Source organism: Kogia breviceps, chromosome X (assembly GCF_026419965.1).
Source record: "Kogia breviceps isolate mKogBre1 chromosome X, mKogBre1 haplotype 1, whole genome shotgun sequence".
Lineage (NCBI taxonomy): Eukaryota > Metazoa > Chordata > Mammalia > Artiodactyla > Physeteridae > Kogia > Kogia breviceps.
In genome coordinates this window covers 86,558,539-86,574,778 of record NC_081330.1, presented here as the reverse complement: position 1 = coordinate 86,574,778, position 16,240 = coordinate 86,558,539, and the positions used below count along the sequence as shown (strand labels likewise).

Genomic DNA, 16,240 nt, shown 5'->3' with positions numbered 1-16,240 from the left:
AACCTGGAGGAAATGGACAAGTTTCTAGAAACATACAGCTTGCCAAAAGTGATTCAAAAAGAAACAGATTAATCACTAAAAGTGGAATAGAATTTATAAATTTTAAAAATCCCTGAAAACAAAAGTCCAGGAACAGATGACTTCACTGGGAAATTCTATCAAACATACAAAGAAGGGCTTTTACCTGTCCCTCTGAAACCATTCCTAAAAAATTTAAGAGGATGGAACACTCCCAAATTCATTCTATGAAGCCACCGTCACCCTGATACCAAAACCAAAGACACTACAAAAAAATAAAAAGGAAAAGAAAATTACAGGCCAATGTCTTTGATGAATATTCAGGCACAAATACTTAACAAAATACTAGCAAACCAAATCCAACAATGCCTAAAAAGTATCATGCACCATAATCAAGTTGGATACATTCCAGATGATTCAACATTTTCAAATCAATCTGTGTGATACACCACATTAACAATAGCAAAGACAAAAAAACACATCATCATCTCAATAGAGGCAGAGAAAGCATGTGACAAAATTCAACATCCATTCATGATAAAAACTCACAAAAGTGGGTATAGGGAGAATGTTTCTCAACATATTAAAAACCATTTATAACAAACACAGCCAATGCAATACTCAATGGTGAAAAGCTGAAAGCCTTCAAGTTAAATTCAGGAACAAGACAAGGACACTGACTCTCACCAATTCTATTCAACATAGTATTGGAATTTCTAGCCACCACAATCAGACAAGAAAAAGAAATTAAAAGTATCTAACTTGGAAAAGAAGAGGTAAAACTGTCACTATTTGCAGATGAAATGATCATCTATATATAGAGAGAACCCTATAGTCTCCACACAAAAGCTATTAGAACTAACAAATGAATTAAGAAAGTTAACAGGATACAAGATTAATATACAGAAATCTGTTGCATTTCTTTACATTAACAATGAAAGAATACCATTTAAAGTCACATCAAAAAGCTTTGAGAATAATCTAAACCTAGGAGGTGAAAACTATAAAACATTCATAAAGGAAATTGAAGAGGATTCAAAGAAATGGAAAGATATCCCATGCTCTTAGATTAGAAGAATTAATATTGTTAAAATGGCCATACTACCCAAAGCAATTTACAGACTTAATGCAATCTTTCTCAAAGTACCCATGACATTTCTCACAGAACTAGAGCAAATAATCCTAAAATTTATATGGAACTACAAAAAACCAGAATTGGCACAGCAATCCTGAGGAAAAAGAATAGAGCTGGAAGCATAACCCTTCCAGAATTCAGACTATACTAAAATGTTACAGGAATCCAAACATTGTGGTATTGGCACAAAAACAGACATAGCTCAGTGGAACAGAATGGAGAGCCCAGAAATAAACCCACACACCTATGGTCAATTAATCTATGACAAAGGAGGCAAGAACACACAATGGAGAAAAGACAGTCTCTTCAACAAGAGGTGTTGGGAAAGTTGGACAGTTTAATGTAAATCAATGAAATTAGAACACTGCCTCACACCATACACAAAAATAAACTCAAAATGGTTTAAAGACCTAAATATAAGACATGACACCATACAACTCCTAGAGGAGAACATAGGCAAAATATTCTTGGACATAAATCATAGGAACATTTTCTTAGATCAGTCTCCCAATGCAAAAGGAAAAAAAGGCAAAAATAAGTTGGACCTAATTAAACTTAAAATCTTTTGCACAGCAATGAAAATCATAAATAAAATGAAAAGACAACCTATGGAACTGAAGAAAATATTTGCAAATGATGCAACCAACAATGGGTTAATTCCCAAAATACACAAACAGCTCATACAACTCAATATCAAAAGAACAAACAACCCAATCAAGAAATGGGCAGAAGACTTAAACAGACATTTCTCCAAAGAAGACATACAGATGGCCATCAGGGACATGAAAAGATGTTCAACATTGCTAATTATTAGAGAAATACAAATCAAAACCACAATGAGGTATCATCTCACACTGGTCAAAATGGCTATCATCAAAATCTACAAATAATAAATGTTGGAGAGGGTGTGGGGAAAAGAGAACCCTCTTATATTGTTGGTGGGAATGTAAATTGGTGCAGCCACTGTTGAAAACAGTATGGAGATTCCTTTAAAAACTAAAAGTAAAGCTACTATATGATCCAGCAATCCCATTCCTGGTTATATATCCAGAAAAGATAAAAACTCTAATTTGAAAAGATATGTTCACCCCACGTTCATAGCAGCACTATTTACAATAACCAAACATGGAAAAAAAAAGTTACCCATCAACAGAGGATTGGTTTAAGAAGATGTGGTGTATATATAATGGAATATTACTCAGCCATAAAAAAGAATGAAATATTGCCATTTGCAGCAACATGGATGGACCTAGAGAATATTATACTTAATGAAGTAAGTCAGACAAAGACAAATATATGATATTACTTACATGTAGAATCTAAAAAGTAATATAAAAGGATCTATATACAAAACAGAAACAGACTCACAGACATAGAAAACAAACTTATGGTCACCAGAGGGGAAGGGATTATGGGAGGGATAATTTAGATTTATGGATTAACAGATACAAACTACTATACTTAAAATAGATAAGAAACAAGGATATATTGCATAGCATAGGAAGATATATTCAGTATCTTGTAATAACTTGTAATGGAAAATAATCTGGTAAGAAATATACATGTATAAATATTACTTCAAATATATATATATATATTTACAATGTTGTATTAGTTTCAGGTGTACAGTGAAATGATTCAGTTCATTTTGTTCTACACCTGAAACTAACACAACATTGTAAATCAACTATACTTCAATAAAAGAAAAGAAGCTTCCCCCTATGTTTACTTCTGTAATTTTATGGTTTCTGGTTTTACATTTTAGATGTTAATCCATTTTGAGTATATTTTTGTATATGATATGAGATAAGGGTCCAATTTCATTCTTCTGTATGTGGATATCCAGTTTTTCCAACACCATTCATCAAAGACATTATTCTTCTATTGTTTGCTATAGACATGTTGTTGAAGATCAATTGACTGTAGATGCATGTATTTCTATCTGAGCTCTCTATTCCATTGGACTATATCTCTATTTTTATGTCAGTACTTTACTATTTTTATTACTGTAGCTTTGTAATATATTTTGAAATCAGGACTTGGAATGCCTCCAACCTTACTCTTTTTTATCAAAATTGCTTTGGCTATGCAGGGTCTTTCGCAGTTCCACATGAACTTTAGAATTCTTTTTTCTATCACTGTAAAGAATACCACTGGGGTTTTCATAAGAGTCACATTGAATCTGTAGGTCATTTTGAGTTATGGATATTTTAACAATATTAATTTTACCAATCCATGAACATGCGATATCTTTCCAGATGGAAAGATGTCTGTGCCTTCTTTAATTTCCTTCATCAGTGTTGTATAATTTTCTGTGTACAAGTCTTTAACCTCATTAGTTAAATTTATTCCTAAGTATTTTATTCTTTTTGTAGCTATTTTGAATTGTATTGTTTCCTTCATATCTGTTTCAGATACTTTGCTGTTTGTGTTTAGAAACATGAGTGATTTTTCTCTTTTGATTTTGTATATTGCAAGTTTACTGGATTCTTTAATTAGTTCTAAATCCTTTAATTAGGTCAGTTTTTTGTTTGTTTAAAATTTGGTGTTGAAGTAAGTCAGAAAGAGAAAAACAAATACTGTATGTTAACACATATATATGGAATCTAAGGAAAAATTCATGAAGAACATTGGGGTAAGACGGGAATAAAGACACAGACCTACTAAAGAATGGACTTGAGGATATGGGGAGGGGGAAGGGTAAGCTGTGACAAAGTGAGAGAGTGGCATGGACGTATATACACTACCAAACGTAAAATAGATAGCTAGTGGGAAGCGGCCACATAGCATAGGGAGATCAGCTCAGTGTTTTGTGACCACCTAGAGGGGTGGGATAGGGAGGGTGGGAGAGAGGGAGACAGAAGAGGGAAGAGATATGGTGATATATGTATATGTATAATTGATTCACTTTGTTATAAAGCAGAAACTAACACACCATTGTAAAGCAATTATACTCCAATAAAGATGTTTAAAAAATTGGTGTTGTTTATGTATATGATCATATCATCTGCAAATGAATATAACTTTTTTCTTCCTTTCTGTTTTGGGTGCCTTTCTTTTACTGAAGTGTAGATGATTTACAATGTTGCATTAATTTCTGTTGTAGAGCAAAGTGATTCAGTTATACATGTGTATACATTCTTTTTTATATGCTTTTCCATTATGGTTTATCACAGGATATTGAATATAGTTCCCTGTGCTATACAGTAGGACCTTGTTTATCTACTCTCTATATAATAGTTTGCATCTGCTAACACTAAACTCCCAATCCATCCCTCCCCCACACTCTCTCCCCTTTGGCCATAAGTCTGATCTCTATGTCTGTGAATCTATTTCTGTTTCATAGATAGGTTCATTTTTGTCACATTTTAGATTCCACATGTAAATGATATCATATGGTATTTGTTTTTCTCTTGCTTACTTCACTTAGTATGATAATCTCCGGGTCCATCTATGTTGCTGCAAATGGCATTATTTCATTCTTTTTTATGGCTGAGTAATATTGCATTGTATATATGTACCACATCTTCTTTATCCATTCATCTGGCTATGGACATTTAAGTTGTTTCCATGTCTTGGCTATCATGAATAGTGCTGCTATGAACATAAGGGTTGCATGTATCTTTTTAAATTTAGTTTTGTCCAGATATATGCCAAGGAATGGGATTGCTGGATCATATGGCAACTTTACTTTTAGTTTTTTAAGGAAACTCCATACTGTTTTCCATAGTGGCTGTACCAGCTTACATTCCCACCAACAGTGTATGAGTGTTTCCTTTTCTCCACACCCTCTCCACCATTTGTTGTTTGTAGATTTTTTTTTTTTTTTTTTTTTTTTTTTTTTTTTTTTTTTTTTTTTTTTGCGGTATGCGGGCCTCTCACTGTTGTGGCCTCTCCCGTTGCGGAGCACAGGCTCCGGACGCACAGGCTCAGCGGCCATGGCTCACGGGCTTAGTTGCTCCGCGGCATGTGGGATCTTCCCGGACCAGGGCACGAACCCGTGTCTCCTGCATCCGCAGGCGGATTCTCAACCACTGCGCCACCAGGGAAGCCCTGTTGTTTGTAGATTTTTTAGTGATGGCCATTCTGACCAGTGTGAGGTGGTACCTCATTGTACTTTTGATTTTCATTTCTCTAATAATTAGTGATGTTGAGCATCTTGGGTGTCTTTTATTTCCTTTTCTTGTATACTGCTCTGGCTACGAGTTCCAGTACTATGTTGAAAAGAAAGGGGAAGAGTCGGCTTCCTTACCTTGTGCTGGATCTTAGGAAAAAAGCTTTTAGTTTTTTGCTATTGAGGATGATGTTAATGTTAGCTCTTGTCATGTATGTCTTGTGTTGAAGTAAGTTCTTATATACCTACTTTGTTGAGCATTTTAATTATGAATGAATATTGAACTTTTTCAAGTGCTTTTATTCCATCTATTAAGATGATCATGCAGATTTTTTAAAAATTTGTTAATGTGTTTTATCACGTTTATTGATTTAAGTATATCGAACCACCTTGCATCATCCCAGGAATAAGTCCAACTTGATCATGGTATATAATACTTTTAATGTACAGTTGAATTCAGTTTGCTAGGATTTTATTGAGGATTTTTGCATGTATATTCATCAAGGATATTGGCCTATAGTTTTCTTATCTTGTGCTTTATTTGGTTTTGATATCAGGGTGATGCTGTTCTCATAGAATGAGTTTGGAAGTGTTCCCTTCTCTCCCATTTTTTGGAAGATTTAAGGAGAATTAGTATAAATTCTTTGAATGTTTTGTAGAATTCACTTGTGAAGACCTCTGGTCCTGGGGTTTTCTTTTGTTCAGAGATTTTTGATTACTGATTCAATTTCCTTATTTTTTATTGATCTATTCAGGCTTACTATGTTTTAATTCAATTTTTGTAGGTTATTTTTCTAGGAATTTATCCATTTCTTATAAGTTGTCTAGTTTTTTGGCATATAACTGTTTATAATTGTCCCTTATAATCCTTTTTATTTCTGTGGCATCCACTGTAATGTCTCTTCTCTTATTTCTGATTTTATTTACTTCAACCTTCTGTTACATTTATTCTTGATTCCTTCATCAAATCAATAAATGATTTGAGTACCTGTATGTGCCAGACAATAGAATACACCAGTAGCCTTGTATTCATTGTAATCCATCTTGCATATCATGGCTAGATCATTTCAACGTTCAGATTTGATCAAGTCACTCTCAAGTTCAAAAATGTTTAGTGTTGCCCACTCCCCCCACCCCCCAACCACTACCTTCTGTCAGTGGTGTACCAAGAGGGACAGGGCAGTGGGAGTTGTCATAGCCGGAAGGAGTATCTTATCATTGACTTACAACTGGAACATGATGATAACAAAGAGCAAACTTTTAGTTTAGTTTGTTTTAAAATTCTTTATAGTCAATGCATCCCCCTTATTGCCTATATCTGAAGCAGACTACTCTCATTGCCCCCCTCTTTGGTATGTCACTACATTTCATTCTAAAATCCAAATTCTTTAGTATGGCCTTTGTAATAGGGACCATCTCATGGAAATTCTGTAAAGATTTTTACAGAATTCAGGATGGCTGATCCCATGCCTCATGCATCATTTATGGTACTTCCTACCAGCCCATGCCCCCAACTGACTGGGTTGCTTTTCACCTACTGTTCTACCCATCTAAACCTACCCATGTTTCAAGCTTAATGCCTTCACACTAGCCCACAGATTATTAAGCCTTGGAACTTATATTATACTTTGTCACATAGCTAATATGTACATTTTATATTATTAATTATTTACCCTATGTATGTTTTGTTCTTCAATATCGATGATGTATTGATGAAGGTCATAAGTTGAGTTGTGCCACATGAAGTGCATTAGCACAAACAGGAGCCTGTTCAATGATAATAAAAGGTAACAGCTTTTGCAATAGGAAAAATTGGTCTCCTTGCTGAATTCTGTAATCTGTGTATTCTAGCAATGAGTTCTTATCACCACAGGGTGTCACTGCTTTACAATTCAATTTTTCTTCACTTGATTGTAGAGAAGATAGAAGTAGGAGAAATTCTTGAGAGATTGCAACAAAATGTATAGCAGTGTTTGGAGGTGTGGAGATGGAATAAATTGCATAGATCAAGCTGAAAAATCCCATTTACACACTAAACATCATCTACAGTCTCATTCTCCTTTCCACTGGTAATTTGCTGTGTAATCTTCCAGATCTTTTCTCTTTGTTTGGGAGTTGTGTGTGTGTATGAGAGGGAGAGAGAGAGAAACAGACAGACAGACACAGAGACAGAGAGGTAGAGAAGTTTAGGAAACATAAATGGGATCCTACTCTGTGTGTGTGTATGTGTGTGGTGCATAGCCATTCAGTAGCTTTTTCTTTTCATTTTATAACATTTCATTGGTCATCTTTTGTTCTCACTACATCCAACTCTATCTCATTCTTCTTAGCAGCTAATGCAGCGATTTCTGTATATGGAAATGATCAGTAATTGGCATCTTTAATACTCAAAATAGTTGCCTTGGTATTGTCCACAACTGTGAGTCAGAGTGAATTCCATTCTGTTGCCCATTGTTTGAAACCTGTACAGTTAATTAGTAAACACTTAGGAGGATTGATAAGTGTTGAGCAGTAAGTTGAAAAACAGCATATGCAAACCAGATTGCCACCAGAATTTAGAACAACATAAAATAAAATGCTCTGGAGTATTTATAAGGAGAAGAAAAAGAAAGAGCCAAAGTAAGAAAGACCATTAAAATACCAATGCATTTTGTACGGGGTGGCTAAGACGTTCATTCGAGTTTTTCCATAAGATGTTACAGAAAAGCCCGAACGAACATTTTGGCCAACCCAATACCTACTTTATCTCTTATTTATGATTATAAGATTATACATGCTCATCGTAGAAGATGGGAAATAGAGAAACACATTAAAAAGAAAACAATCTTTACCCTAACCCCATAACCTTAACTTAACCATAGTTAATATTTATTTTTTGCTCATAGCTTCTTACCTTTTTACATTTAAAATTTTATTATAAGATACAGCTACATGATTTTTAAAACATTCCAACAATACAGAAAGGTAAAAGAAAACTAAAGTACAGAAAGAAAAGTAAAAAGAGAAAGTCCTCTTCTCACCTCATTCTCATCTTCTCTCATTCTCATCCTCAATTTCCAGATATTCACTCACTGTTAATAATTTCTCTCATAATTTAAATTTAAGTGTGTTGATATTGCCTTTATTCTGAGTATATAAATATGTGTTATGTGACATATACACCATTATGGGGTTATACTGTGTTAATGTTTTTTATATTACTTTTTTTTCATATAGTTTTCTAACCCAAAGCATACATATTCCGTATATAACCCAGGTGCAACCTGGGGATACTGAGCAAGCATGTAACTATTTCAAAAAGTTTGACTTGACACTTCTCCTCACCCCATTCCATGCCATTGAGTTTCTGATCTTTCACAGAAAAAGGCCTGTAGTCTTAGCTGAAGACCCATTCCAGTGAACCACACATTCTTCCTGTGTGTATGGCTCTATTTTAGACTATTATTTTGGGGGAGCTATTAGAGGAGATAATACAGTTACTACCATGTGGTATAGTGGATAATGTCAAAGATTTGGGATTTGATCCCAGTTTTATCATTTATTGGCTGTGTTTAAAGGATAAAATGTTTCATACAACCTTGTGAGATATTTTTATCCCTCTTTAGAGATGAAAAAACAGAGATCCAGCCAGGGAGAAGTGACTTATTTAAGGTCACACAACTACTATGTACTAGAGCCAGGATTCAAGCAAAGGCCTGTTTGAGGCACAGCCTATGTGTTTTCCATTCAACCATCGTGGCTTCTCTTTGGGACTTCAGTAAAGGTGAAAGAGAACATGTCTTTAAAGTGATTGCTTAATTTTTTGACGTTATAAAAGGTTATGTATTCTGTTATCTTTTCAGGAACCAAACGTCTCTTATCTGACTCCGTTTGTTTTGTCATATTCCCTTTTTTAGGAGAGAAGCCTTATAAATGCACCTGGGATGGCTGCTCCTGGAAATTTGCTCGCTCAGATGAGCTAACCCGCCATTTCCGCAAGCACACAGGCATCAAGCCTTTCCGGTGCACAGACTGCAATCGTAGCTTTTCTCGCTCTGACCACCTTTCTCTGCACCGCCGGCGCCATGACACCATGTGAGCGGCACAGACTGCACTAGAAGAGATGCACTGGTCTCTTTCTTGTGTGTGTGTGTGTGTGTGTGTGTGTGTGTGTGTGTGTGTGTGTGTGCGCGCGCGCGCGCGCACGCGCAATGGGATCATGACCATCTTTTCCTCTTTGACTCAGCTTGCCTCTGGGATGGGATTGGAACAGTTCACTGAGCCAGGCTGACGAAACTGGAGGAAAAGATAGCTGATCTTCCATAGGGACTCTTTATATCCTACCTTCATTTCTCCACTGACTAGTCCCCAGTTTTTTCAACCTCCGCATGGGTTGAATTCCAGTGCGGCACCCATGGTTGCCCCCCTCCCGTCCCTGTTATGAGATAGGACATTTCTCCTACAATAAGAAAACAGGAATCAAATTCAAGGCTGTGAACAAACATACGCTGCTTTTTGTTCTTATTTTCCTCTTGTTTTATAGAATTCTTATCCATATTTCTGAATCAGTACATCAAAGTGGTTGGTAGTGTCCTAAATTAACTTTTTTCAAGTTCCTAGACAGAAGAGGGCATAACATCGTAGTTGGCTGATAAGATTTACAGGGATTTGGGTCCTGAGTATAGGGCACATTCTCAGTGAATAAGCTGAGTCCCATACCAAGCTCTAAGGTTTTGTAAAACCAATCCTATTTGTTCTTACAGTTTGATTTTCAGACAGTGCTGGTGCTTCTTGCTTCTTTAGTCCATCAAAGAGAATGAAAGGATCTTTTTGTCCTTCTCCTTTTCCTCCTCTTCTTCCTTCTCCTCCTTCAGGATTAAATATTTTGCTGCACAATTACATTCTTTGTTTTGTTAAATTTGGACAAAAATTCAAAGCACACATCGACATGCCAGTAGGGTAAAAAGTGTTCCAGGAGAGTAAGATGGGCAGTGACAGAAACAAGTAGACCCAGGATGATCCTGAAAACAAATAGAGGAGGACTTTTTTTGGATAGGATATCAAAAGTACTATAACCACAAGTCTCATTCAAATGGCAATCTGTTGAGACAGTGTCTTGAGGGGCTACACTGTACTGTTTATTCTTCTGTTTACATAAAGCAACTGTTATGCACACATTGCATGATGAGAAGTGACACACTGGGGCCATGTTATACAGAGGTGAGGGGTTGGAAGAAGAAAATGTGTTAAGTCCATGACATTTTTAGCATGCATTCCTATGTTTCAAATGGAACTATAAGAGGCTTTTAGTGAAAACTGACTAACAGAAAGCAATTCGATGTTCTGAAACTGCTATGAACATCTAAGCCATTTATTTTAGCCATTATAACATGTTGCATAATATACACATTTGGTTACCCAATCAGACTGTTTTATAATAGTCTCTGGGACATAAAATCCTCTGTTCCAGGCCCTGGACCTCAAATCTACCTCCACATGGCATATTTCCTCTCCTGGGGTCAGGGAGGGGAGGTTTGCATCACTTAATTGTGGACACAGCCTCTCTCCTGGAAAAGACTGTCTTCATATGGTACCCCTTTTCCTTGGCAGATATTCAACCAGTCTCTCTTGAATACTTCAGGTTATTACTTCCCAAGGCCACCTAGTCTGACTAAATCATAGAATTCTGGCACCAAGAAGGCATCCTATTAACTATCTAGTCCTACCCATCATTAATATTTTACAGATGAGACAAATACAGGTCAGATTAGTTCCCCAGATGTTTCCTTGAGGCCTTACAGACCTGCACACCCATTCTCCCAGGGATCACATTATTAAACCAAATTAAAGAAAAATTTACATGATTGGTTGCAGTATTTGTCCAAGTTTATATGTTAGGCTTCAGAAAACTTTTGACCACTCACAAAATCATTTACAATTGGCTAAATGGTAAGTAAAATGTGCTTGTTGTCATTGATATATAACATTAGGAACACAGTTTTTCTATTCTAACACTTTCTATAATATCTCAGGTTTTATTTACCTCATTTCAAGTTACAGTGTCTTTTCAGACCATAAACCCTCATAAATTTAAGGTCTACCTGTGTTTTTCAAAATGATATGCAGATTTTTACTATTTTAGCCTTGTTATTTTGATATAGGTTTTACCCTGACTTTTGGTGTGCAAGTTCCACACTGTAGACTAATTGTTAAAGCACTAGGAAATATCTAGGGCCAATCTGTTAAAGGGGACTTCTATGCAGGTGTAAGACAGGTTGCTAAAGGTGAATTACCATCATATATAAGTTAAGCTTATAATTGAGTAGTTGATGTGGTATTTCACAGTAGAGTCTAAGGGCTTACCCATTTTCTCCGGAGTTTGGATTTGAGACTCCTTTTCCAGAGTTCATAACTGACCTATGCCCATCAGGATCTTTTGCATTGGAGCATATGATCTTTTTATAAATAAAGACTATAAAACATAATGTTGTACTAACTAGGATAATCACATTAGAATTCCAAATATTGGTATCCCTGACATCTTTAAGCCTTTATTCAAAGTTTTTCCTACAAAGTAATGAGGGACTTTGTTAATGCTTTATTAATTGTCTATGGTCAGGAAACAATTCTAATCCTATTTTCATTGCCCTCTTCCCTCCAAATAATGATAAAATCTTTACAAATTATTTCCATATTTTTTAAGAAATATATCAACATTCATTAAGAGTATTTCACGGAGTACAGGTACTCGAATACAGTATAATACTGTACCACACCAAAAGCACGTAGAACTTTGCTATATAGACAGTGAGATGGAAAAGAACTGTCTCTCTTAGGTAGTATTTGGAATTAATTGAATTTGCTGTGCTCACACCAGTAAACCACCATTATGTGGACAGTTGCCTATGGCATGGAAAATGGCCTTGATCAATAGGGTTGAATAATATCTTGGAATTTATTGCAGTGGAATTCCTCCATTTGTAGATGATTGGCAATTGAACATTACTATTGATAATTATGATTGGAAAATTCAGGAAAAACTATGAAGAATATGAACTGCTGAATACATTAGGTGGAGTGCATTATGGACAAGACAGAAAGGTTTGTGAGAATAAATTCTTAAATTCTTTTTAAATAAAGTTTTTATTTTAAAACAGTTTTAGATTTACAGAAAAATTCTGAATATAGTACAGAGAGTTTCCCTATATCTCAAACCCAGTTTTCCCTATTACTAACATCTTTCATTAGATGTACATTTATTGCAATTAATGAAGTAATGATACATTATTATTAATTAAAGTCCAAACTTTATTCAGATTTTCTTAGTTTTTACCTAATATCCTTTTTCTTTTCCAGCATCCTGTTCAGGATACCACATCACATTTAGTAGTCATATCTCCTTGGGCTTCTCTTGGTTGTGACAATTTCTCAGACTTTCCTTGTTTCCTATGACCTTGGCAGTTTCGAGGGGTCCCCCAATTAATATCTGTCTGATGTTTTTCTCATGATTAAACTGAGCTTATGGGTTTGGGGGAGGAAGACCACAGCGGTGAACTGTCATTTTCATCACATCATATTAACATGACTTATACCCTTGATGTTAATCTTGATCACCTGGCTGAGATAGTGTTTGTCAGGTTTCTCCTCTGTATTCCACCCCACCTTCCATACTGTACTCTTTGGAAGGAAATCACTATGTGCAGCCCACACTTAAGGGGTGGTTAGCTATGCACTACATGCTTGAGGGTGAGTATCTACATAAATTATTTGGAATTCTGCATGGTAGAGTTGTCTTTTCTCCCTCATTTATTTATTTATGCAATCATTTTCTTGTATCAGTATGGACTCATGGATATTTATTTTGTACTTTGGGTTATAGTCCAATGCAACTTATTTTGTTACTCAAATTGTTCCAGCTTTGGTCATTGGGTACTCTTTTGGGTTGATTTCCATGTTCTTTTGACATACCCCCATCTTTTTTTTAGCACACCTTTATTTTCCAGCACTATAAGATGCTGCAAGCTCATCTTGTATATTTTTTTTTGATGAATCCTGTAATCAACAGTTTCTTTAAGGAGTCCTGGTTTATTTTAATGGAGATTTGTATTAGAAACGAAGATCTGGGCATTAGGTATGCTCGTTGCTACTTGTATTTTTGCTTCTAGGTCATCTCAGCTGACAGAACAAGGAAATATATGTGTGTACACTAACCCATGTATATCTATATATACATATCTACAAATATTTCTGTATGTAATCATCCATATATTTATTAAGCTAAACATGAGTTCATACTGATGTTTCCAACTCCAATCCCTTACCACATGGATCACCTTATACTAGCCTTTTGCCTTTGTTCACTCTAACCTTCCACTCCAACAGTGAGAAACCTGGCTCCCACACGTTGCCATCCACTTACTTAATTGTTCAGTTCCAGAGTACCTTTATAGTGGTATCTGAATTGTTAGCCTGCACACCTGTGGGAACGCCTAGAGCACAGTGCTTATGTACATGATAGTAACAGTTTTACAACTCTTAACAGCTCTTTGAAACAAAGCGATCTGCAAAATTCAGGAGTTAGAGATTTGTATGACCTGAGTTCCAGGAACTTGGGGTGTATCCTACCCTCAAAAGTTTTTCCAAAGAACAAAACCATTGGGAATTGATCTAATCTTTAATAATCCAAAAGAAATTATTGATCCTCCCTAGTGTGTTAATACTTTTATAGAAATAGGTACACTGAAGAAAGTAGTTGTGCCCAATTATCACTGTCTTTTCTCACTGGTAAATATGGCTCTCTGACAATAGAGGTGCTACCCTAAGTTACCTCTCTTCCATATTTTCCCATCTCTCACTTTATTGACCTTAGGCAAGTCACATCGACTCTCTGTGCCTCAGTTAACCCATCTGTAAAATGGGGATCTAAATACCTACCTCACAGGATTATTGTGAGGATTCTCATTAATGGATGTTGGCAAAAATGACAAGTGATCCTTAAATGAACAACAAAGTATTATGATTACCATTATGATGATAATTATAGTACTCTATATTTACTCTAGACAAAGGAGAGGATTAGGCTTCCTGGATGATAAAGAGCTAAATTTGAGTAAGTAACAAGGATAATTGAAGAGTGATCACTGGAAGCAATATTATCTCTTCCTCTCACTTTCCCTACATTCTCTTCATTGGTAACTATAAGATTCTCATCTGTTTCTATACTCAAAGCATATTAGGGTCTAAAGGAATAAGTAGGCAAAATCCATTGCTGTAAAAGTTGTATTCTTCGCCTTTCCTCACTCTGCCTGGACCACATTACATGTCACCCTGTCAGAAGCACAGAGGCAATTTCCCACAGCCCTTCAAACTTTGGCTAGTCCAGCTTCACCAGTTACATTTTGTCTTTCCACACTTATTATATTCTGAACAGTATAGGTAGAAGGGAAGTGGGGTGGGGTGGTTGGGGTGGGAGTGGGATGGAAGAGAATAGAACTTATACTAGTGGCAGGATATTTCTTTGATTCTCAAATACTGGTTTTTACCTCCCATTTCTTTTTCTGGTGGTGGGTTGTGGACAGGGGGAGAGGCACTATTTTGTTTATTAAGAAACTCTCCTTCCTTTCCAGTAGATGTTCCCCAAGATCAGTATAAGTAGTTGTTTTGGACATTATAACTATGTTGTATGCAGTGCTGTTTTCATTGTATTTCTGAATAAAAAGAGGAAGAGAATCCCTACTGGTGTCCATCCTTGTTTTTTGACAGGAGGACACAGTGGGCAAACAGTGCCAGAAATTGACTGTTCATTTTTGTGTTGGGGAAAGGAGCCTGCAGTGAAATGATTGATTGTTTTTTGTCATTGCTTGTTTAAAGAAGTTATAGAACAGTATATTAAGCTTTAGTATTTATAACTCATGTCTCTGCCTTGATATTTCAGTACTTTAGAGCAGCACCCTGTTTTTTCTCTATTTTATACTAGTTCTTGCTCCAGCGACATGACTGTGAGACTAAGATTGTGAGGAATCTCTCATATTCAAGCCTGTTAGGTCCCTGGAGATACTCAAAAACTGCCTCAGTTAGCATGGTCACTTAGAGATTACTATGTTCTCACTCAATGGGACTTTTCCTCTGTGGCATCCAGGCAGGGTGTATGTTTGGGAACTAAGCAATCTTGTTATGTTTGATTATTGTACTTTTTATTAATAAAAAATATTTTAAACTTCAGAATCCATGGCTGTTATCTTGAATTTGTCTTCATTTACTTTTCCACAACATTGCATGGCACCAGTAAATCATTTTAGTTTTCTTTCCCTTAACTGGGTAAAGTTTTGGTGAAACTACTTTATACTAGCATGGGACAAGAAAGGAAGCTGTGCTGTCTTAAACACAATAATTTCTCTAAGTATATGAGGCCCTCCTCATTCTTGAAAATCTACTCAGCTTGTCCCTGAATGGGACTGCATGGAGACTTTCCTCCTTTTGCATATTTCTTACAGAGAATCACCCTGTGTAATACAGGCTCAGCTGGTAAGGTTTCCCTGCCCATCCTTGCTCCCTTCACCATCTTGTTTGTTTTTTCCTGAGAAGGAATTCAGGAGAGTAGGGTATTGAGACAGCTTTAAACTTCAAAGCTACCTCAGCACAAATACCACCCCTGGGTGGGGATCTGGGAAGCTGATTCTGCTTTGGGAAACTTCATCTCTCAGAGAGATGCCGGGGAAAAGGGTAGAAGGGAGGAAATCCTGTGAGAGATTAATACCAAGAGCTAGAAGAACAGATTGAAGAGTAACTGTCCTTGGAGCTAACAGAAAGGGATTATTACTACAAATTATATAAAACAAGGAATCTCAAGCTTTATAAGTTCCCCCCAATTGTTTTTTTTACTCATTTATTTATTCTGAGAGTCATTGTCATCCCTTTGGGTTAAAAGCATCATCAATTCGATGCTACAAATACATTGACTGAAAAGATACCAATAATCCAGGCTTTTTGCTTGT

The 16,240-nt window shown here is 36.0% G+C and overlaps 1 protein-coding gene across 4 annotated transcripts in view; it reads left to right on the top strand.

Moving 5' to 3' along the window:
- KLF8 (KLF transcription factor 8) overlaps positions 1-15,470 on the top strand; it is a 358,727-nt gene extending 343,257 nt beyond the window's left edge. For all 4 annotated transcript variants that reach the window (XM_067023452.1, XM_067023451.1, XM_067023453.1 and 1 more), the window contains 2 exons: positions 9,164-9,341; positions 12,603-15,470. In XM_067023452.1, the coding sequence (XP_066879553.1) occupies positions 9,164-9,341; positions 12,603-12,633 (209 nt within the window). In that variant the 3' untranslated portion in view covers positions 12,634-15,470. The remainder of the gene's footprint in view (positions 1-9,163; positions 9,342-12,602) is intronic.
- Positions 15,471-16,240: the final 770 nt, after the last annotated feature.